The following is a 25,000-nucleotide window of genomic DNA, read 5'->3' on the forward strand; positions in this document are numbered from 1 at the left end:
AAGGTGTCAAAGAGAACTTTGAAATGTCCCCTTAAAATTACACAATTGTAAAAATAAAAAAATAATCATGCACAAATATGTATCTGTTCTGCAATTTTTATCAAAAAAATTGTTTGAACCGGATTATATTAGTTTGGAGATCGTTTGACCCCAAAATCAAACGAATTAATTGCAAAGCCCTACGTTGAGGTCTGGGTGATCAAACCATTGTGGACACTCTTCCTGTTTTTTCTTAATTTTTAAGAGATTTTATGCTCACGGTATTGGTAACGAATGTCTTAGTGAAGCCAGGAAAGCAGGTTACGACCGTTTTGTCCTTAAAGGACTTAAAGGAGTCATGTTATGCCACCAGGTGTGAGTGTGATTAGCGTTGGAAGCCTTTTCCTGTGTTTTGGGTGTCCACCTAGACGTATGATGGATAGATAAGCGCCAGTTGCTACAGTCCACTGGGTAGGCTGGTAGACTGATGTATCCAGCGCACATCTAGGTGGACACGCCCACTTGTGATGTCACAAAAACACAGGAAAGGGCAGATTTTCAAACCGCTTTTAACGGCTGATCACACTCTCATACACCTTGTGTCATAACCAGTGTTTGTAAAAACGCTGTTTAAAAGAACGGCGTTGGGTAACGCCGTTATTTTTTCAGTAGCGGGGTAATCCAACTAATTTCTGTTTCCAGCGTTACAACGCCGTTACCGTTACTGTACGTTATATAAGATTGAACTGCGTAATCCGAACGCACCCCCTGGCTCCACACACAATCTGCGAAGGAGGAGAGCGGGTGGGTTAACAACGAAGATAAGCGATTATGATTGGCTAAGGCAGAGTCATGTTTCATGGTAGCCAATCGAATCCAATGTTTTACCACACAAGCCAGGACACGCGCGCAACACACACGCACACACCAAACAGATTCGATGAAGCAGCAGAAATGGCGAGTCCGGAGCAATTTGATGAAAAGTTGGCATTTACTGTAGTATTCAGCAGATGTACCACAGCCTTTGCAACAAAGCAAATTAAAATTCAGTTGGAAGCATATCAGGAACTTGAATGGGCAGTTCAACCATTTCAAAAGTCCAAATCCATGTAGCAATTTATTTATTTTTTTATAGTAACGCAAATAGTTACTTTCCCTTGCAACTAGTTACTTTTATTACAGAGTAATTCAGTTACTAACTCAGTTACTATTTGGAACAAGTAGTGAGTAAGGATAACTCATTATTTTTTTAAAGTAACGTTCGCCACACTGGTCATAACATGACCCCGTAAACCATTGGTAAGCATAAAGACATCTAACGGTATTGGTAACGATGTCTCAGTGAAGCCAGGAAAGACGGTTAGCACCGGTGTGGTCCTTTAATTAGCTGACTGACCGCCAGCTGACAGCTGGATCTCTTTGGCTCTGCGTGGTGTTAACATACTGTCGGGGGTGAGGGCGTTCAGCCCCCAGGGGGAGGGGACGCATGCTAACAAGGTACGTACAGTATGTACTCATAATATGGTGAGGGGCTATGGATAAAACGTAAATAAGGACAAGACTCCTTAAACAGCATTTATACATGTTTTGATTTGACAGATTGGTGGATTTATATCTTAACGTGTTTCTTTTTATAAATTGCTGGATTTACATTTATACATGTTTCCATTTATCTATGTTGTTTATTTCAATCGATAAATTGCTTTTTTAAGCTAGGATTTGAGAGGAGGGTCTCATTTTTGGAATTTCAAACATGCCGCCCATTATGAACTTCTAATCCTGCGTCTCATCACCATTGAATTGCTTATTCATCAGCTTGCAATTCATCAATATTTTGGATATCCTACTCCTCCACCTTATTCTCTTTGGAATAATACATGCTCTTTGGGGTCCTAAGGCTTTGGCGTGTGGCTAAAATAAAAACAAACTAATGTTAAGGAGAGCACATTTGTGTTATAATAATTGGAGGGAGAAAAACTGATTTTCGACACTGCTGCCGTCTTCATTATAGCAGCTTTGTCTTCTGGATAAGGAGCTCATTTGCTGTAAACAGAGTCTGCAAGGCTAAATATTTGGTGTGTGTGTGTATGAGTGCACGTACGCTTAAGTGTATGTCTGTGTGTGTGTGCGTGTGCGTGTTATTGTTAATATGAGTTTTACCATGCATTGTTTGTCCATAGTGATGCTTCCCCAATTAAAACATAACTTGGCATGTTTCTTTGTCTATGCATAAAAAACAACAAGAGTATTCATAGAAACACGGCGCAAGGCTCAAGTGGATTACATTTCTGATGAATGCACAAATAATTGCACGCATTGTTTCATATTAACATCTACCCTTCGTTCACGCCGGGAGATACGTACAGCACAACAGACAAACCGAGTCGGTTTTTGGCGTTTCGGAGCATCACAATATGTTCTCTCTGCGTGCCTCACCTCCTCTTGTGTCTCCTGCATCCTTGTCGAACAGAACAGTCTTCAACGTTCACAGCTTTTGTAAGAAAAAAAACAACAACATTGACACAAGCCCCTTGTGATGGAAAAACAACGGAAACCCTCTCTGAACACACGCTGAACGGCCGCCAGTCTCAACTTCCTGCCATGGCAGGAAGTGACAGTCTGCCCACGCTGTCCCCCCCTTCCCTTCCCCCTAAAGAATCACCGACCCCCCAAAAAAAGTCCTCCTCTCCTGAAATGTGTCGGCAGTGGCACTCTGCAGCATCGGCATCCGTCATCATTATAAAGTCCCCCCCGAAACCGTGAGACTAAAACCACACGATACATCACTGGCTGCGACGCCACCGCTGCCATCTCCGGGACGACGTTCCCATGGCAACGCAGCCCCATTCACCGGGAAACGACAGAAGCTACTATTGTTCTCGCCCGTTCACGTACACCTGCCGGCGGCGGCGAGGACAACAGGATGTGTCAGAACCATTGTGGTAGCCCCCCCCCCCCCCTCCCCCTCCCAGCCTACCCGTGACATCGTTCTTTAAACCTGCACTGTGTGACTTTTCCATCGCGGCTATTCATGCCGTAAACATGCGAGACCTAGAAAGTTTCTCAATGATCCCACCCGGCCATCCGTGAGGCGATCCCCCCTCCACATGTTTCTCTGTGAATCGTTTGACTCAAGCTATGGGAAACAGTAAGACGGCTTTAACTGAAGCTGCAAGTCCAGCCAGTAGAGGCTGCTAATGGGAACCACCGACATGGTGCCGTTTTAAATGGACCTCATTTATGTGGCGCTGTTCAAACCAGCGGCCGCTCAAAGCGCTGTATCATTTGGCCTAACGTTCACATAGTGGTGCCGGCGGCGTCAACCATGCAATCCAACAGCCAGCTCGTCGGGAGCAGTCAGGGTGAGGCGTCTAGCTCAGGGACACCTCGACACTCGACCAGGAGGAGCTGGGGATTAAACTAGCAATCTTCCGGTGACCCCGCCGACCCGCTCCACCTCCTGAGACACATGCCGCCCCTTGAACATTTCTTCCCGTTCTAATCGTCCCGCACGACACGACAGAACCATTTCTCTATTCCAATCTAAGCAGAGTTAGCAGCGGAGGCAGCACGAGTCGTGAAGTGAGGAGAAACTTTGCTGTGCTGCTGCCACCTCGGCAACAAACACCCACACACAGAGGTCTCAGCCAGCCGGGATCGGCGGGGAAAACGCTGAAACGGGGGCAGCGACCGAAAAACAAAGCTTGTCGGTCAACACACTCGGACATGTGAACCGGAGGCAGCACAATTGGAAGCGGTTCCGTCTCGAAACGACTGTTAGAACTGAGGAATGGCTTTTCCATTCCGACAAAGGCTGCAGATTGCGGGGCGGATGGTGACTGGCTAGGCGTGAAGGTCATCTCCGCCGGGTGGGCTTTGAAGATCCGCCAGCAAAAGTCAACAAGGGCTCCCACCTCTCCTGTGTCTCTGTCTGGCGGACGCACACACATGTGCGTGAACACATGCGCATACACACACACACACACATGATCATATACACAGAAACGATCATTCACACACAAACACACACACACACGATCTTGCACACACATACGATACGATCAAGAGCATACAACCAAAGACAAACCCTTACACACACTCACTCTCGGTCATGCACACACAAACACACACACAGACACACACTCACAGACATTACCATTAGTCATTTAAAAGAGGATGTGACTGTTTGTCGTCCCCCGCCCCCAGCCCACCAAAGGCCACCCCCCCACCCCCACCCCAACACACACACACCCAGTACCTCCAAGGCCTTGGTTGCCAGCAGGGATTGTGTGTGTGTGCGTGTTCGAATCGGCACATGTTCAACCCTAGCAGATGGTAGCTTCACTGGCCCAGGCCGTCCTCCACCAGCCAGCCAGCCTTCCAGCGCGCCCTCCCCCCCCCCTCCCCCCACCCCCTCCCCTCACTCCCCTCCCTCCCCTCCCTCCCCCCCATCTCTCCTCTCTCTCCTCAGTAAGCCTGACCGGCTCTCTGCATCACTTCGCTGCGTTGACGTCATTCTCTCCATGGATTACGTCTCTTCCACGCAACCTACTTTCCCACGAAGCTGGTCAACAGCTCCGAGTCACAAACATGCCTGATTTTCGCGAACGATAAAAGCCACTTTTTGAAGGTGTTGGCCCAGCTGATGATGTTTTTTTTTTTATTACACTCGGGTCCCTCCCAGTGTTGAAAAAAACGCTGAGGAATCAACGGACATGGCAACGCAACACATACGGCATAAACATAGAGACTATAGAATGCACACTGATTCTTTTTTTTTCGTAAAGTTTACAAACACACACACACACACACACACACCCATACAGAGACCCACATTCTGAAATCCTTGCCTTGTAACATTGGCAAATGAGCCCAGGGTTGACGCAATCGAATGATAGGACCGGGCCCTTACCTTTAAATAGCCCGTTCACAAAGGGCCCCGGTTTGTGTTCATGTTTCCCTGAAGCGCTGCATTTCCTCTCTTTGTGATGTGGAGAGGGGGGGAAAGTGTTTCTGCCTCCATCAAAGATTCAGAAATCAATCATCAGTTTCCTCTACAAAACTCCTCCAGGAGTTTTGCGGTACAATTTTAGGTACAAGGTTTTTGACAAATGAGACATCTGCCATTCCAGCCGGGCAAACATTACACACACGACGGCTTCCAAACGCACCTGCACGCACGCCAGCACGAACCCACGCACGCATGCACACACTCGCACGCACGCACGCACATACACACTTACGAACGCATCCACATGTATGCATAAACAAACACGTGCGTAAGTGTGTGTGCGCACACATGCGCACACACACTTACGCACGCATTCACACGTAGACATAAATACATACACACACACACACGCGCGCGCTAACGCACTCATGCATGCTCACAAGCAACCGACTGCCTACACACAGTTTAGCGCACTGCGGGCACTTTGAGTCTAATTGGTTTCAGAATGAGATTGGTTTCAGTACGAAATCCCCGCCATTTATATTTAGACGATTAAAGCTGGGAAAAACACAGAAAAATACTGGCTCATGACATACCTCTTGGTGGATCTGCCCGCCTGCATGCGAAGCGTCATGCAGATGACCCTTATCGTATTTGCGGGTGAATAAATTGTGGTGGAGTGCGGAATATATTTTCATTTATAAATGCCAAGCCTAATGGATGCCGGGAGAGAATTGGCTGGTGTGTGTGTGTTTGTGTGTGTGTGTGTGTGTGTGGTTGTGTGTCTGTGAGTCCCGTGTTAATGCCCCTGGTGTCGGTGCAGGTTTGTGTGCTTTTGTGTGTGTGTGTGTGTCCTCGTGTTCACTCAAACTCACTCCTTTATCTGTGAAATTCGTTATTCTTGTCTTTTTTGTAATTCCGAACATGAATCGTGTGTTCTCCTGGCAAGCCTCTGTGAACCTGAAGATCCATGATGCATGACCCTGTCGGTATTCATGGGAGTACTGGGGGGAAAAGGTGTGTGTGTGTGTGTGTGTGTGTGTGTGTGTGTGTGTGTGTGTGTGTGTGTGTGTGTGTGTGTGTGTGTGTGTGTGTGTGTGTGTGTGTGTGTGTGTGTGTGTGTGCGCGTGCTGGGTATTGCGCCACCGTCCCACTCTCTGACTCGCCCCGAGGCACCGGACATGTGTGATGGAAGAAGGTGAGACTCTAATGGTGTTGGTGCTCGCATGAAGCGAAGCTGCTAATGTGAAGAAGGATGGTGTGAGAGTACACCAGTTCGCCTGTGTGTGTGTGTGTGTGTGTGTGTGTGTGTGTGTGTGTGTGTGTGCATCCGTGTGTGTGTTTGTTTGTTCATGCATGAGTCCGTGTGTTCAGTTATTTCCGATAGGTGGGCTGCTAATGGCGTGATGAGCCAGTATAGTGAATAATAATAATAATAATGAAAGCTAGCTTGTTTTGCATCGCACCTTTTAAAAGCACGAAGGTTAGCGAGTGCCCCTAGCGAGCACAATTAAAACTAAAACATAAACAGCAGGCCACCTTTTGACAATCGGAGGCCAGAGGTGGAGGAAGCGGAGCAATCAATAAAATACAAAATTAGTTATTGTATTTTTGCATTTTTTATATTCTTATTCAAAGAGGGCGATAAGACTTTGACATTTGGATTCTCTTTTCGAGAACGACCTGGCATAAATACGTGATAACAAGAGAGGATTCGAACCAATTAAAATGAGGCTTTTTGTGTATATGTATGCATTTATATAGATATATGTTTATGTAGATCTGAGTATATGTATTTACAGATATATATATATATATATATATTTATATATATATATATATATATATCGCTATATGTGTATATATATATATATATAGCCAAATATTTATATACGTATATAAATATAGCCTATAGCTAGCCATATATATAGATATATATACCTAATATTTATTATATACCCGTAGATATATATACCTGTACATAGCTGAGTGGTGAGGTGTTGTGTGGTGAGGTGCTGCGTGGTATGGGTGGTGTAGTGTTGTGTGGTGTAGTGTTGTGTGTGTGTGTGTGTGTGTGTGTGTGTGTGTGTGTCTCTGACTGAATGGCTGTGTCGTTTTTTTTCTTTATTTTGGTGTAGTGTAGTGTTGGTGTAGTGTAGTGTAGTGTTGGTGGTGTGGTGTTGGGTGGTGCGGTTGGTGTAGTGTTGGGTGGTGCGGGTGGTGTGGTGTTGCGTGGTGAGGTGTGGTGAGGTGCGGTGCGGTCGTGCACCTTGCCCTCCCCACCCCTCTCGTCCTCTTGGGTGTGACCTCCGGAAGCAGGCCGGGGGCTGGAGGTGTGCGGCCCGGAGGCTGGGCCACTCACCCCCTGCCCCGGGCGGGCAGACGGGGCTCAGCCCGGCGCTGATGGGGGCGCTGAGAGCTGCCAGACACACACCGCAGAGATCCCAGTGGTGCTCATGCCTGGACACACACACGCTCACGACCACGTCGGCACAGGCAAGGTGGAGGTCTCGCTCTCGCTCGCCCTCTCTCTCTGTCGCTCTCTGTCTCTGTCTCTCTCTCTCTCTCTCTCTCTCTCTCTCTCTCTCTCACTAAGATTCAAAGGGCTTTACTGGCATGTAAAACATACATTTCCGTTGCGAAAGCGCTTAAAGTAAAAAGTCAATTACATAACATACAAAATAATCGTGTAAAATATGTAAATGTCTGAAAAGACAATGTAATACACTGTATGATTTGATAATGAGGAGTTTGGCTGGTCACACCATTTCTTTGGACTAGGCCGTATAATGACATGTCTTTACCCCTCTCCCTGAACATGGATGGTCACAGTAAAGTTTCTCTCTCTCTCTCTCTCTCTCTCTCTCTCTCTCTCTCTCTCTCTCTCTCTCTCTCTCTCTCTCTCTCTCTCTCTCTCTCTCCCGTTCTCTTTATTATTGCAGCAGTAGGGCCCTAGGGATTGGGAGACTCATGTCTCTGTGTGGTTATCTGTTCTTTTCATGTTCTAGTTACCCTTTATCTCCGGCGGCGAGGCTATTAATGCAGAGTGTGGCGAGTCACGTACATTCCCAGGTTCCCTGGAAAATATATCATAATAACATGAATAATATTCATAATAGAATAATGCCGGAACCAGGCGCACGCACGGAAACTGTAATGTGTTTAGAGATGATCGGAGTGCGCCCACCATATACATGCCATAATCGCTTCTGAACTTTAAATTACCTCAAAAAGCATAATAATAGAATTAAGTGTCTTTTTTTTTGGTTTCACAGCCTCCTTAAGAGGGAAGGCGAGATGCATATGCTCTTATTGGAGCGAAAGCCTTGGTTCCATCCCACTACTAATATCGTTAGGAGAGGAGGCTCTCTGCGAGGTGATTTCCCAGTGTGTTGCTGTTGCGGATGCTTAGGTGTTGCCTTGTACATAAGCATCCTGTCTTGGCTCGCAACCACGGAGATCTCCAGGGTCAATGACAGGGGTGATGAGGAACTTTTGCCTTCCAAAGGCCTGCATCGATAATTCAAAAGGAGTGTGTTTCTTTGACGGTTGACACCTGTTCGGTGCCTCTGTACTCCGCACACTGGCACAGCCTTTCAGAAACCGTCGCAGTTGTAGTTTCCCTGTATGACCTTCTCCTTCCTTCGGCTATGCTCAAGGTCATGCTAACGAATAAGCGAACACACACAGGCATGCATCCGTAGCAGGGGTTTGATGTAAACGTTCCTGCATTTTGTTTAGACCATCGCAGACAAACACATGCATTCACGTGCACACACACACACACACACACACACACTCAGAGTAGCGTGATTGATGGTGGACGCTGTTTGTGAGATACTTGTGTGTGTGTGGGGTGCAGTCTACTTCATGAGCGATCGGGAAACGCCACGAGCAATCGGAAACCCGTAGGAATGTCCGTTTGACCTATTCCGTGATTTTGTGTGTGCGTGAGCAGGTGAGCCACAGCAGCACCCTGTTGAGTGTGTAACTCCTTTTTACCCGGGATCAGGAGTAGTTTCCGGTGCCGATCTAGTGTTCTACTCCTCCTAATGCAGAAGATATTTCCCAGAGTGTTTTGTCCGTTTCTTTTCCACCGGAGCTGTCCAGCTACTCTGACTACACCCCAAGAAAGCCAACGGCCACTTATCTTTCCTGTACACAAAATACAGTCGATTTACAGCAATACTGGCTCTTTTTCACAATTTATAGCCGGATTATAAAAAAAACAAACGACAGGAGAGCTCCGGTGTGGGGAGACAGCAGGAGTTAGGGAAAAAAAGGAAGAAAAATGGTTTTGAAATATGCATGAGTAGACATATGCAGAGATGAATGTCTCTCTCTCTCTCTCTCTCTCTCTCTCTCTCTCTCTCTCTCTCTCTCTCTCTCTCTTGCTCTGTCTCTCTCTGTCCCCCTCTCTGTCTCTCTGTCTCTCTGTCTCTCTGTCTCTCTGTCTCTCTGTCTCTCCGTCTCTCCCTCTCTCTCTCTCTCTCTCTCTCTCTCTCTCTCGCTGAAGAACGGGACACTACAGAGCGGCTGTCAGAGCAGCAGGAGACTGGGAAAGTATTGACTCGCAGAAGCAATCGGGTAATGCTTCCCACTGTCTAGCGGCTAATGGTGTAGATTTGGTTTGGCACTCTCACCGCAGACCTGTTGGCAAGGGCCTAACGTCGAGAGGGGAGGGGGGGCTGACAGTTGGGTGGGGTTTGTGGGACAGGAGTTGAGTTGACTGCCACTGGGAATGAAAACTAATTTGGGTTTGATGGCTTGTTTCTTTGTTAAGTATTATGAGGTATTATTCTTAAAAAATAAATAAATGATTTTTTGGTCTTGGCGAGGAATAAAATCGTACAATGTTATGTTAGATTGATGCTTCTTGTTTTCGTGATTTACCTAAACTTACTCCGCTAAGACAAAAATCGTGAAAAGAGAAACCCTAAAAAAAAAAGACTATTTTAGACTATTCTAAATTGGTTAGCGTGAGTTAAGTTGATTAGCATCAAGCAAATATATTCAGAAATTAATTGAAACATTGATTATCCTTAATGAAAATAACGGGTGTCATGTTCATACGTAAATCGCTATCCATAAAATATGCCGCGGCTAACACTTACATTGTTTTGTCAACGCACAATATATGAAAACTCTCAGAAGGTAAAATTGGAAATTGATTTTGCGATCAAATCTGTGTGTGTAAATAATCGTCCAGGAGGGTGGATCTATAATCCGGGGAATGGTTCGAGCACATTAAGCATGGCTGGTGAAGTCAGACGGCAAGTCATACGCCAAGAGGTAGTCCTCACTGTGCCGTTGTCTTTGCTCATCTTTGTGTTTTACAACATGATTCATGGCTTTGTCCTAATGCCTGTTATTCATCCTAATGCCTGGAGATTAACGCACGCTGCAAGCCGGGGTTTGGATGTCTTTAGGCATTAATCATTCTTACTAGGGTTGCACTTCAGCCTTGATACATTCAATATATATATATATATATATATATATATATATATATATATATATATATATATATATATATATATATATATATAAATACACATGTATCTATATATTTCATGATGCGCAAAGTTTATGAAGGAGAATACGATAATCAATTGTTAAATTCTTCGGTCTAGTCTTACACTGCTATTTGGCTTTAGAAAGATAAAGTAGAAGTTCTACCCCACTATGTCTTGCATCTATTTGTTAATTATAATTTAACCTAATGTGCCTGTTTCCCTGTTTGCTAAAAAAGCAGAGAAGGTCAAAAGACTGAATGAATGCCTTTTATTGTGACTATACAGTACAATGAGATTAAAAGCATCTCCTTCCCAGTGCATACACATGTAGAATATAAAAATACAGAGGTATTTTATGAGATATAAACATGGAGAGGTATGTGCATGGGACGGGCCTTTGAGCTCGAGAGACCAGGAAAGGGTTCCACGGGGTATACATAGGAATGGGGAAAAGACGATTACACACAAGGTATCATTGAATTACCGTCGTTATCCGATCAGTCATACAATGGTTGTTTTGTTAAAAACGCCACATCATTCAAGGTGCAACCATTTTCAGAGGTTTGCAGTGGCAATGGTTTGGGATTCATGCATGCTTAGGACCCCTGAGTGTATTGTTAAGGGATTACAGGATTTTGGCGACGGTATTTCAGAAGGACAGAGAGGCACTCCATCAAACAGACGTTTTTCTATCGTATGAAGAAACCTAGTCACATCCACAGCCACACACACTCACAAACATGCAAACACAAACACACAAACACAAGCTTATGCACAATCAGAGCCACACTCACATAAACAGAGACACACAAACACACCCGGGCGTTTGTGTTTTTTTCTGTGTGTGTTTGTGTGTGTGTGCGACTGCTGCGATTAGATAAGAAGGCCGTCTCCTTTCCAGATGTCTCCCCCGCTCTTCCAGAAAGTGCTGACACACCAAAGCCCTCCCAGACAGTCTGGAGAGGAAACGTCTGTGTCCCCCCCCTCTCCAGGGACATCTCTCCCGCTTCACGCCACACCGCCACACGCACAAAGGATAGAAAGAAATCGGAAAAAAGGAGAGATCGAAATTAAAGATCCCGACTCTTCTTCCTCGTGTAGATCTTGTCTATCTATCGGCGTCGCCCCGTTCCCGGTTCTAATTATTCGAGTTGGAACAAACTAATTGTAGTGTTGCTGTGAAATGTAAAAAACAATTAACGGGACTCATGCTTCCTTTGAGTGACACGCCCAGGACGTGATTGACAGCGGATGAGCGAATGGAACGTCAAACGGCGGTAAACAGACCGTAGGGAACGGCGGCAGGCTTGGGTTCACACGCATTGAGAACTCGGTGTGGAGCTTACGACGATTCGAGTTATCAGTTTGAAAACGAGTCAACGAGGAACGGTCAAGTAAATCATAGAAGAATACTCAAATAGAAGAATACTTTTCGAATACATTATATTTGATCTTGACATGTATTCTGGCCGATATTTGGATTGAGACATATCCAGGGCCGCTGCTGGCCGTTTCGGTTCCCTAAGCGAGCGGGGGGGGGGAGCCCCCTTTTTATGTATTAGGTAAAAACATCTAATTTGCCGAAATTGAGTGATAGGTTATACAATTAAGAACAAACAACGGTGGGCCTCTTCATAACAAATGTACATATTTTTTTAATTCAATAATGTATTTATTTATTTTTTTACAAACCTTAATCTTTGCTGCCCCCTCAGGTACTTGGTGCCCTACGCACTCTGCGTATAGGGAGCGGCAGGCCTGGACATATCATTACATTCAGTCATGCATCATTGAGAGAAGCAGCAGCATGGAGCCATCAGCCATCATTTGGACAATAGTTCAATACTACTGGCGAATGTTTCAACACCCGTTCGTAAACAATTTCAAAATGTCCTCAATGAATTCAAACCGCTGTTTGAGATTTGTATCCCGCTAGCTACACAACCCCTCAAAAGCAGGTCAACAACTCTTTGACCGACCTGAACTACAGTGTGGGTATCCCGCACATGGACTGAGTCAAGCAGGGATAAAAACAGGCTTTCGACATGTGTACATTGCAAGACAAAATGTATTTGCACACATCGGTGTGCCTAACCCAGAACAAGACCAAAGGAAAGCCAACGTTCTCTCCGGGCTGGATCCTGTCTCCTCTGGCTGCGATCAACGCTGTGGATTTCAAAACGACAGGCCAAGGGTTCACTGGGTTCAAGGGTTCATTGTTCGTAGGCGGGAGTCAGTCCTCGGCGGTATCCAAGCACCGTCGAGAACGTCTTTGACTTCCCCTCCCTTCTTCCTGTTCTTCTTCCTTCGGGCGTTCAATTCCCCGTGTCTGAATCTGACGTGCTGTTTTTTGTTTGCCATTATCTCTCGGCCAAACCCAACACGATAATATCACTCGGGAACGCTCGGATGAACAGATTTGCGTGGCGCCGTCTGTTTTATTTTGTGTGTGTTTTTGTGAATTATTGTGTAGTTTCTTTCTTTATTTATTTATTTTATTGTGCTGAGGCAGGAGTGAATCGCAGAATAGGCGCCTGATTCAGAGCCATCGCAGCAGCCGGCGTCATAAAGGAATCGGATTTTCACATTCCGAGACAGGCCGAGCCTCGCAAATAGAGTTTGCAGAGCAAATTAGGTTAGCAGTGATGGATATTTTGTAAGCTACTTCTCCATTTTTTAACGGTTCGCCTGAGATAGACAATGTGTGTGTGAGACTTTCTGTGTGCACCCGTGCTTATGTCCGTGCATGTTTGCGTGCGTTGTTATGTACCTATGTCTGTGAGACTTTCTGCGTGCATGTGTGCTTGCGAGTCTGTGTTTGTGTGTTGTTGTGTATCCATTTGTGAGAGACATTCTGAGTGCGTGTGTGTGTGCGTGTCTGTGTGTTTGTGTTGTCGTGTATCTACGTGTGTGAGTGTGAATGTCTATAGATTTTCTTGATATGCGTGCCGCGTTTTCGAGAAAACCCGATCAGCAGTTATTGTTAACCAAAGTTTTCCGTTAACAAACCCCTCCCCCTCGGGGATTAACTTTCTCCCCCAGCTTCATCTTCCTCCGACTATCCTCATTTTAATAATGCTAGGATCCGCCTCCTCCCCCTTCTTACCCAGCATGCACCTGCGCTGTCCTTCTCACGCCACGATGCGTTAAGCAGAGGATGCAGTTTGTGCTTCAAATTTGCTGATTTTCTCCAATGTGTGTGTGCAAACATACACACACTTGCATACGCACACACGCATTTAAACGCACACGCACACACACACACTTGCATTCAAACACACACATACACACACACACACACACACACACACACACACACACACACACACACACACACACACACACACACACACACACACACACACACACACACACACACACACGTGGAGGTATTAGAGTCGCCGCAGACGGCTTCACCGCTGGCCGTTTTGAACGGACAGCGCAAACCCGTGACCTTATTTCCTTTTCCTTGTTGGTATTAGCATATTGTTTGTGTGTATGTGTGTGTGTGTGTGTGTCTGATCAGCGTGTGTTGTGTTGCCTCTGTGTTGCAGCGTTGAAGAAAGGGCGTTTCTGGATCACGCCCGACCCCTACCACAACGATGACAACATCCAGATCGGACGCGAGGTCAAGATATCGTGTCAGGTACGGTGGAAGCAGCCCTGGGGATACGGTGACTCATCACTTACACACACACAAGCATACACACACAGACATACACACACAGACAAACACACACAGACATACACACACAGACATACACACACAGACATACACACACATGCCTACACACACACTACACACACTCGCACGCCAATTCACACACACTTGCACAAACGCACGCATTCAAACACACACACAAACACGTGCCCATGCACACACAGGTATTCAAGCACAAACACCCACACACACCCTCTTAATACCCTTCATCAACAAATCATCACGTCTGTGACTCATGCAAGGTCTGACCGGCAATGACAGAAACAAATACCTCCTCATGACGAATCATCGCTAAAAAACAACAACATCTTATTCTACTCGTATCATCTTGTTTGCAACACACACACACGCACACCCATACGCAAACACACACACACACACATGCACGCAAATACACACACACACATACACACACACACACACGTGCATAACGTGAACACACACAAAATCACACGCACATGCATAACGCAAACACCCCCCCCCCCCCCCCACACGCACACACACATACACACACACATACACACACGCATACACACACACACACACACGCGTCCCCCCCCCCACCCCCACCGCGCGCCCCCCAGGTGGAGGCCACGCCCCCGGAGGAGCTGATGTTCAGCTGGCTGAAGAACGGCCGCGCCCTGCGCAGCTCGGAGCGCATGGTCATCACGCAGACGGACCCCGACATCTCCCCCGGGACCACCAACCTGGACATCATCGACCTCAAGTTCACCGACTTCGGCACCTACACCTGCATGGCGGCGCTGCGGGGCGGCGGCATCCCCGAGATCAGCATCGACGTCAACATCTCCTCCACTACTGGTGAGTCTCACAGACCCCGCCCCCCCCCCCCCCTCTTCGAAACTCCGCCCCCTTCGCTACCCCCCGCACCCGCCGTCCCCTCGTGTCGCTCAAACACACACACACTCACCCGGAGACTCCCTTGGCTGAATATGTTTGATGTTCTATTTCATTCCTACTGACCGCCAGAGGCGGTGCTTTAGCACTGGATGTTCCATCTCGCGCATGCGCAGGTCGAGTAATTATACCAAAAAAGTCACCTGTGACACCTGGGTGACCCGAGAAAGTCTATATATTCCGGAGTCACCCGAGGTTCTGTTCCTTCTATTTTCTCGCGGTAGCGTACTAGCAGGACACACAAACATTGTTTGTTGTAAGAGATACCATATTAGCTTGTCGCAAGTAGCCTTGTAACCCAAGGGTTGGTGCCTCGATTTAACTTCGTCCACCAAGGGCTGCGACTCGCAATTAGTTTGATATCGGCAGGGGTGAGTAAAGTGTGTAGGCTACGCGTAGTCGACTATCCGTCGGCTAGCGCGGCAGCCGATTTCACCTTTCTACCCTTTGCTTTAATTTGCTTAGAGCATTAATTGGCGGCTAGTTTTCAGTCGCCGTGTTATTCTTTCGGTCTCGCACCGTTTCTCGGGTGCGTTCGCCTAAGCCCGGTTGCTCATTTGTATGCGCCAGTGCGCGGCTTGGGGTCCAAGCCGCCGTCACTGTATTTATTTAGCCAGTTGCGCTCTTTAATTAATCGCCAGTGAGTGGCTTGGTTTTCAAAAAGCCGTCACTGTATTTTCCTGGCGCCGTCACTCTATCGTCGGGCGCATTATTGCTCGGGTGCTCTCGCCTGTAGCTTGATTGCCTAGCCTGCGCTGATTGCTCTCCGGTGCGCTGCTTGGATTACCAAGGCTCGCCGTCACTGTGTTGTTGCCGGGGTGTCGCGTCGTTGCTCGGGTGCTCTCGCCTAAAGCTCGATTGCCTAGCCTGTGTTAATTTGCTCTCCAGTGGGCTGCTTGGGTTTCCAAGGCTCGCCGTCACTGTTATTGTCGGAGTCAAGTGTCGCGTCGCTCGGGTGCTCTCGCCTGTAGCTCGCCGTCACTGTTATTGTCGGAGGGTCGCGTCGCTCGGGTGCTCTCGCCTGTAGCTCGCCGTCACTGTTATTGTCGGAGGGTCGCGTCGCTCGGGTGCTCTCGCCTGTAGCTCGCCGTCACTGTTATTGTCGGGCTGTCGCGTCGTTGCTTGGGTGCTCTCGCCTAGAACTCGATTGCCTAGCCTGTATTAATTTGCTCTCCAGTGGGCTGCTTGGGTTTCCAAGGCTTGCCGTCACTGTTATTGTCGGGGTGTCGCGTCGCTCGGGTGCTCTCGCCTGTAGCTTGCCGTCACTGTTATTGTCGGGGTGTCGCGTCGTTGCTCGGGTGCTCTCGCCTAAAGCTCGATTGCCTAGCCTACTGATTAATTTGCTTGCAATTTGCCGACATGCTAAGCGCCCATAGTTGTGTCACCTGCATGGCCTCCCTGCAGGCGGAGGATGGCCATGACCAGTGCCCTGCGTGTCTCGGGGTTGAACACCTCAGGGAAGCAGTGTCGGATAACCCGTGCATGAACTGTAGTTTCATGCCTCATGCACTGAGGCTAGCTAGGTTGGCTGAGGTGGAGGGCAGACCAGGGTTGCCCCCTTCGGGTCTTGGTCCTAGTGGCACCAGGCGCCGTGCCTCGGCAGCTGGGGGACCCCCCGGGAAGTCCCGTAAGGTCGAAAACTTGGCAAACCAAGTGAATAAGCTCTCGGATGAGGTTGCTCAGATTAAAACCCTCCTACAGAACCTCCAACCAGCTCAGGGTGTACCAGCCGCGGCCCCTGCGGCTGCGCAACCCACTTATACAGAGGATGACATGCTGTCTACAGCTGCGTCCTGTAGCCTTTTTGCAGAGGAGGAAGAGCAAGCGTCCCTTGCCTCTCAGGCGTTCTCTCAAGGGTCTCTGGGCGGCTCGGCTAGAGGGTCAGTGTCCGGCTGCGACACTGTTAGACCAGCCGTGCGAATGGCCCTGGCAACACTGGGGTTGGATGAAGCTCCTGTTTCATCTGCACATGTGAACGCCTTTTTTCCACAGGCCGCTCAACCTTCCGTTTTCTCTTTGCCCCCCTCTGAGCCGTACATCGCAGAGCTTCATAGATGCTGGCCAGATTCAAGGGCTCTCTCCCATCACACTAGTGATAGCAGAGGTCTGGCAACTATGGCCAATGCTGATTCTTATGGCTTGGACCGGTTAGCTCCGATTGAGCCTGCTATAGCGTCCCTGGTTGTCTCCCCGGACGAGGCTCTGAGAACCGATGCGCGCTGCCCTCGGCCCCAGTGCCGGATTACAGATGACCTCCTTACCAGGAGTTATAACATTGCTGCCCGTGTGGGACGTCTTGGGAATTCGCTCTCTCACATCGTTCTGGCGCTGTCTCAGACTATACGTGGGTCAGGTGCTGATCCTTCAGCACAGACCCTCAGTGATGCTTCACTGCAAACCTTTGCTTACATGACTAGGGAGCTAGGCAGGTTAATGTCAACTGTTACGTTGGCGCGCCGCCAGGTTTGGCTGGCGCAGTCACCGCTTTCGGAGGTGTGTCGACGGACCCTCCGTTCTCTTCCAGTAGTCCCAGGCCAGACATTTGGGCCAGCTGCTCTTCAGGCCCTGGAGCGAAGTGTACAGGTAGGCCAGGCTAGCCAGCAGTTTGCTAGCTTACGGCGTGCACCTCTGCTCCATTCTAGGCCGGGGGCCTCTGCGGTACCCCGTGCCAATAGCTCTCAACCACGTTCAGGTGGACAATCGAGGGGCCAGCACTTCTCAGCACGGGCTGACCAGCGCCGTAGCTCTGCGCCACGGGTGGCATTTCAGGCGCCAAGAGGTTCGGCGCCCAGTCGCCGCCCCCCCAGGGCCCCTAGGGGCAGGGGGGGTAGGTACTGAAGTCCAAGGGCCGGTCGTCGGACGCTTTTCTCAGCAGCACTTGAGCTACTGGCAAGAGCAGACCACAGACCCTTGGATAGTGTCCACGCTATCCAACGGGTACACACTACAATTCCGACGCCGGCCCCCAACTTTCAGCGGGATCAAGGTTACCGTGGTCACCAATCCCGACAGATCCCTGGTCCTGAGACAGGAAGTAGCCACCCTCCTTGGGAAGGGTGCCATCGAAGTAGTAGAACCACAAGAACAGCTCGATGGGTTCTACTCAACCTACTTTCTGGTACCGAAGAAGGATGGCGGGTTTCGCCCCATTCTGGACTTGAGAGGGCTGAATCAGTTCCTCAAGGTTCTTCCCTTCCACATGCTGCGTGTTGCGGACGTCCTCCAGGCTATCGCTCAGGGGGACTGGTTCGTATCAATAGACCTGAAAGACGCTTACTTTCACGTCCCTATTGCCCAACGTCACAGGCGGTTCCTCCGCTTTGCTTTTCTGGGCAAGGTTTACCAGTTCAGGGTTCTTCCGTTCGGGCTGTCTCTGGCCCCGCGTATATTTACACGGTGTGTAGCAGCAGCCCTGTCACCATTACAGGCCACAGGTATGGCGATACTGCCATACCTGGACGACTGGTTGGTCATTTCCCCAACTCGGGAGCAGGCGGTCAGGGACACAGCCACTCTCCTCAGCCATGTGGACCGGCTTGGCCTTATGGTCAATTTTACCAAGAGCAACCTTACACCTTGTCGGGTTGTGAGCTATCTGGGGCTGGTGCTCGACTCGGTGGCCATGCGAGCCTGCCTCTCTCCAAAGCGCGTAGCTACCATTCTGCAGCTGCTACAGCGCTTCAGGCGGGGGAAGTTGCTGGAATACAGCCTCTTCCTTCGACTGATAGGTCTGCTGACCTCAGCATCCATGGTGGTCCCACTAGGCCTTCTGGAATTGCGTCCCCTTCAGATCTGGGTGAATGGTCTCCACTTGGACCCCAAGTGGCAGAGACACAAGATGGTCAGGGTGTCTGGGCGGTGCCTTCGGGCCCTCAGACCCTGGAGAGAGAGGGCATACCTGATTGCGGGGTCGCCCTTAGGGAGGATAGCTTCCCGGCGGGAGGTTGTGGAGACGGACGCCTCCCTTTCCGGCTGGGGTGCAGTATGGCAGTGCAGGACTGTCAGAGGCCAGTGGGATGCCCAGCAGAGACTGGAGCATATAAATGTGCTGGAACTCCTTGCGGTGTTCTTAGCTCTCAGGCACTTCCTTCCAGTTCTGAGGGACCGACATGTTCTTGTCCGGACAGACAACACCTCCACAGTTTACCACGTCAACCATCAGGGGGGCACCAGATCGAGGCAGAGCCTGCGGGTCACGCAAGGGCTCCTTCGGTGGGCGTTCCCCCATTTTCTAAGCCTGAGGGCTGTCCATGTTCCAGGTGTCCGGAACACAGCGGCAGACCTTCTCTCTCGCCAAGGGCCACCCCCCGGAGAGTGGAGACTCCATCCGGAGGTGGTGGGGATGATTTGGGACAGGTATGGCAGGGCAGTGGCGGATCTCTTTGCTTCCGAAGAGACCACCCACTGTCCCCTTTGGTTCTCCTTGACGGAGAGGACCAGTCCCCTAGGGCAGGACGCTCTGGCTCATGCTTGGCCAGACAGCCTGCTTTATGCATTTCCCCCAATTCCCCTTTTACTGGCAACGCTGGACAGGGTCCAGCGTGGCTGTCACAGCCTACTTCTGGTGGCTCCACATTGGCCAGGAAGGCCATGGTTCCCACCATTACTGAAACTCCTCAACGGAGAGCCTTGGTGCCTCCCAGAGAGACGGGACCTTCTGTCTCAGGTAGGCGGACGCATATGGCACACGAATCCTGGCCGCCTGCGGCTGTGCGTGTGGCCCCTGAGAGCCAGGACCCACTGCTGAGGTCTTGCGACCAGTCAGTGGTCCGTACTATTTTTAGTTCAAGGGCACCCTCCACTAGGTTGCTCTATGCAAACAGGTGGAAGTTGTTTTCACAGTGGTGCGTGGCGCGGGGCGAAGTCCCGGAGACCTGCTCAGTGGTAGTGATACTACACTTCCTGCAGTCTGTGTTGGACAACAGAAGAGCTGCGTCTACCCTGCGTGTTTATATGGCCGCGATCTCAGCCACACACGCAAGGGTGGATAACCAGATGGTAGGGTCCCACTACCTAATCAGGCAGTTTCTGAAGGGAGCCCAGAGGCTTCAACCGCCGCGATCCCTGAGGGCACCATCATGGGACCTGAAAGTAGCTCTGAGGTCCTTATGTCTACCCCCATTTGAGCCACTAAGTCAGGCAGACCTGACGCGGCTGTCCATGAAGACGGCATTTCTCCTTGCCATTGCAACTGCAAAACGGGTCGGTGAACTCCATGCCTTGTCAGTAAGCCAGGCGTGTTTGCGCTGGCACGCAGATGGGTCAGGAGTGGTGCTCTGGCCGAACCCATCCTTCCTACCCAAACGATTGTCTCCCCATCATGTAAACCAATCAATCGAGTTGGCTGCTTTCAATCCCCCAGGCTCTCCAGGGGGTGCAGAAAGAGTGTCAGACCTGTTGTGCCCGGTGCGGGCGCTTAGGGCATATGTTGAAGCGACAACCAGCTTGCGTAAGACGGATAACCTCTTTGTCTGTTACGGGGGCTGCAGGAAGGGGGCTGCCCTATCGAAACAGAGACTCTCCCACTGGGTTGTGGATGTGATCTTGAATGCCTATAGGGCGCAGGGGCTCCCTATGCCCTTGGCCGTTAAGTGCCACTCTACCAGGAGTATGGCTACTTCATGGGCTGCCTTGAAGGGGGTTCCACTTCAGGACATTTGCTCCGCGGCTACATGGTCCTCATCATGTACGTTTGCCCGATACTACAGGGTTAATGTCGCTGCTCCTCATCCTGTGGCGACGGCTGTCCTGTCGGCGGCTTCGAGCCCTTGATTGAAGTGAGCACTCTTCGTGACCTTTTTGGTATTAGTCATCCAGTGCTAAAGCACCGCCTCTGGCGGTCAGTAGGAATGAAATAGAACGATAGTTACGTATGTAACTACGGTTCTATGAATTCCGGATGACCGCCAGAGTTCTCTGTCACTCAGACTTCTCAGATCCGCGAGAAGATCCAGTTGGAACAGAACCTCGGGTGACTCCGGAATATATAGACTTTCTCGGGTCACCCAGGTGTCACAGGTGACTTTTTTGGTATAATTACTCGACCTGCGCATGCGCGAGATGGAACATCCAGTGCTAAAGCACCGCCTCTGGCGGTCATCCGGAATTCATAGAACCGTAGTTACATACGTAACTATCGTTTTCACAAACACACACACAGAAGTGATCAAATTCCTCTGCGGTGCTTATTGTTTTTCCCGTTTTACCACGGCCATACATATGAGCTCACCACAATGTGATCGGAATATTCCGGAGGCTTCAGTTTCTGAAGTACTTCCACCACCGCCACTACGGGTTTTCATGATGTTTCATGATAAACATCTCAACTCCAGCCTTGGGAGTTGAAGTGGCCCCTTCATTTGAGAGTTGCGCGTAAATATATCTGATGATTATTACAACACGAGCTTATGGCCTCACGTTGAGTGGATCCCGTGAAGCGAAACCCTTAACTCATCTGTCAAAATAATCGGACACGTAACATCCATTCTGTGTATCCCCGTCCATCTAATATGGCCGCCGTCGTGGCTAACATTTGCATATGAAACATTGGGCATGTGAATGGCTCGCTTAAATATCGACTGTCATCCTGCACTGGTGACAATAGCATCCAGTTGACAGTTGAGGGGGAGAAGTAGCGATAGCAGCTAGCGTTGGTGTGTTAGCCTTGGTCAGAACAGAACATAGCCTCTTTTTGCTTTTAATGTGGAAGTGTGAGCTGTTTTTGTTGTGGATTCAACAAGTTAAGAAATTGTACAGATATTTGTACTTGGGGTGATTACCTGGAGTCATATAAGTAATATTTTATACGAGAGGTAGAACTTTTAGTTGTTAGGAATATGAAATATGAATATTATATTTGGCTAATTATCAGAACCGAGAAAGGAATTAATTGAAATGCCATTGAAAAAGTTTTACTTTCGAACAACCGCTCGGTTGTATTAAATTAAAAATAATGGACAACCTTTTCTTCCATTGTGTAACTAGTTATGTAGAAAATGATTAGAGTGCTTCATTCACCTAGCCAAAACCAATAGCTATTCATGTTTTTAATCCATTCTGGTTGAAAATAATAGATTTCAGATGTTGTATCTCATTGTATTCTATCACCTGGTCTCTTTGGGATTGGAATTTTTGAATTGAATGTTGAATTTAATTGTTCCGGTAAATGTGTCGATGAGTGTTAGGCCAATCAATGAGCACTTAGAGTGCGATAATACTCTGCTGTCACTTTATATTAAGTCGAAACCCATCATTCCCAACAGGGAAGAGAACATTATTAAATCTAGACCACAAAATGGACAGCATCATTAACTCTTCTGTGTGCCGGTAAAGTCTTGAGTGTTGGAAATTGATGACAGTTATTTTTTTTGGAGGGGGTAAATTATGGTGTTGATGACCCTTTGGTGTGATTGAGTGATTTTGGTTGAATAATTAAAGAGCAGGTTTGAAGCAGGCATCTTGCTCAACCTGCTCTCACAAGAGGTCAATAAGGAGTGTGACATGATTCCTTATTGGCATTCATGCACTATATACTATGAAACTAAAAAATATGATCTTCAATACCTGGATTTCTATAAATAAATCTTGGTAACACTTTACAAATGTGTTGATGTTACAATATAACATACTAGATTTTTTTTACCATACATATATCATGTTTATTTTGGCAATGCATACCTTGATTGTTTGCACTCCTGCTCTATTTGCCCAGGCAGCGTGTCTCGCTCTTGGGTTGGGTCCTCAAACGGCTCGGTGGAAGCTGTATTTATTATTAGATAATCCCTTTGATAATCCCTCTTTTAAAAAGCAGGGGGATCAATCGTGCCTGGCGGATTGTTTCCTCATTATCCCGTAAGTGGTGCAGCTTTCCTTTTAGAGGAGAGACTGGAGGTGAGGGCGAGAAACAAACACAAATGAGCCCCAAATAAGAAAAAAGACATACACGCATTCGAATCTGACGAGAGAGGGAGGGGGATCTGAACCGAATGAACCGTCAGATTCCTCCGATCTTCTACCGAGTAGACGGGCTTCAAAAGGATTACCCCAAGCTTCAAAAGATATAGCGTCTTCCGTTTGTGATTGTAACAACGTTAAGAACAAATATAAGGAGAGAGTGCTGGTGAATTATCCTTCTGATGCTCTCCCCTGTAACGTCTTCTCATCAGTCTTCCTGTTCTCCGGCCCGGTTGTCTCCGACCAAACACGTGTTCAGAAGCGCCTGTTACCTGCGAGAAGGCACCCGTTACAACATGGCCCGCGCCTGGCTTACCCTCTGACAGACCGATGCGCTGATTCAAAGTCCTGTACATCAGTGGCGAGGGGGTTTTGGCACGGCGACGCCAACGGGGTCCTGTGGATTTTTGGCTGGGCGCGTTCGCAGCCTGATTGGTTGGTGGTCGGTGGTGGGGTTAGACATAAGCCCTGCTTTTGTTCCTCTCCATGTTCTCCTGGCGGGACAAGGAGCAAGCAGCGATTAGAGGCCTTAATGGGAGCCTTCAGTGGGATAAGGGCGCAGGTCGTCCAGGGCTCCACGCTGGGACGTGGGGTAGGAGGCCCCGTGTCGCGGCCTCGTCTCCGTGTTACACGCGTCCCTGGATCATCCTGATTCAGCCTCTGGGCACCGTGTGGTGCTTGGAATGGGGAATGTTTCGTGTTGTGTTCTGGGGGGGGGTTCAAACTTTTGATGAGCTCGGCTTCCCTGTAAAATCTGGCGATTATCCTGCCTTTTTCTTTGTTGTTTTACCGAACAGAGTTTGCCACAAGCAACACTCTGATGGCAGAATGCTTATTGGCTGAAGCATGAGTGTGTCTTCTTCAACACAACTCTAATGAGCAAAACATATTCTCAGTGATAATCCGAACACGCTCGACGAGAGTGTGAATTAGAGTTTGATTATCTATTTGTTTGCAAAGAAGATTGATAAAGGATTGCGAGCGGAAATGCTGGTTCCATCTGAAACGCAACCTCGTTGGAAAAAAGCCTAGCATATCTTCTACCAGTGGTAATCACTGGTATTATGACAGCAGAGAAACACACTCATTTCCCTACTATGAGACCACCGTCTAAAGTATGAAAATATGTGTGTTACGCGACACACAACAGTGTGCATGGACCCTTTTGTCATTCATGACACACATTATGGAGAAGTCGAGGTCTGAAATGGGGGAGATGCCCAGCTCCTTGCGAGTGGGTCTCATTCCTCATGGATTGCAGGAATATGTACAGTATGTGGGGAACCTCAGTAACCTGTGTCTTCCCAGGAGGCTGATAAATCCTTTTAGTGCTAATTCCTCCTCCATCTGCAAACCCACGTTCTCACTCTGACATACATACACTAATATGCACACACACACACACTCGCACAGACACACACACAAAAGCGCACACACACACGTACACACAAGCAAACACACACACACACACACACACACACACACACACACACACACACACACACACACACACACACACACACACACACACACACACACACTGACGCAAACTCCCTCTCTGCTTTTAAACAAAGCCGTTTTACAAATCCTCAGATTTACTGCTCATTCACACACGTCAATGCATTAAAGAAATTGATTAATTGCTCAGTTGATACAAAATTAAAGATGAAAACGCCCCGCACGGAGCTGCTCCGATAAACATTGCATCTATTAACTGTTAATTAATAATTTGACACATTGACATAGCGCTTTTCAGGACACCTAGAACGCTTTTCATCTGGAGTTGATCTGTTTGGTTTCATTTGTGGTCATAAAAAAATGACCTGTGTTTTTAAAAACCTGTGTTTGATTGGCTGTGCTGATGGGCCTCATGTTCTATGAGCCTTATCAGAAGAATCATGGTGGATACTACACTACCAGGGTGGAGTGGGTACTCATGACCTACTGTAGGGTTAAGCATGG

The 25,000-nt window shown here is 48.4% G+C and overlaps 1 protein-coding gene across 1 annotated transcript in view; it reads left to right on the top strand.

Moving 5' to 3' along the window:
- Window positions 1–25,000, top strand: part of LOC130374897 (MAM domain-containing glycosylphosphatidylinositol anchor protein 2-like) — a 183,221-nt gene that overhangs the window by 117,624 nt on the left and 40,597 nt on the right. The window contains exons 13-14 of the mRNA XM_056581873.1: window positions 14,001–14,092; window positions 14,752–14,989. Of these exons, the coding sequence (XP_056437848.1) occupies window positions 14,001–14,092; window positions 14,752–14,989 (330 nt within the window). The remainder of the gene's footprint in view (window positions 1–14,000; window positions 14,093–14,751; window positions 14,990–25,000) is intronic.

Source organism: Gadus chalcogrammus, chromosome 21 (genome assembly GCF_026213295.1).
Source record: "Gadus chalcogrammus isolate NIFS_2021 chromosome 21, NIFS_Gcha_1.0, whole genome shotgun sequence".
Classification (NCBI taxonomy): Eukaryota; Metazoa; Chordata; class Actinopteri; order Gadiformes; family Gadidae; genus Gadus; species Gadus chalcogrammus.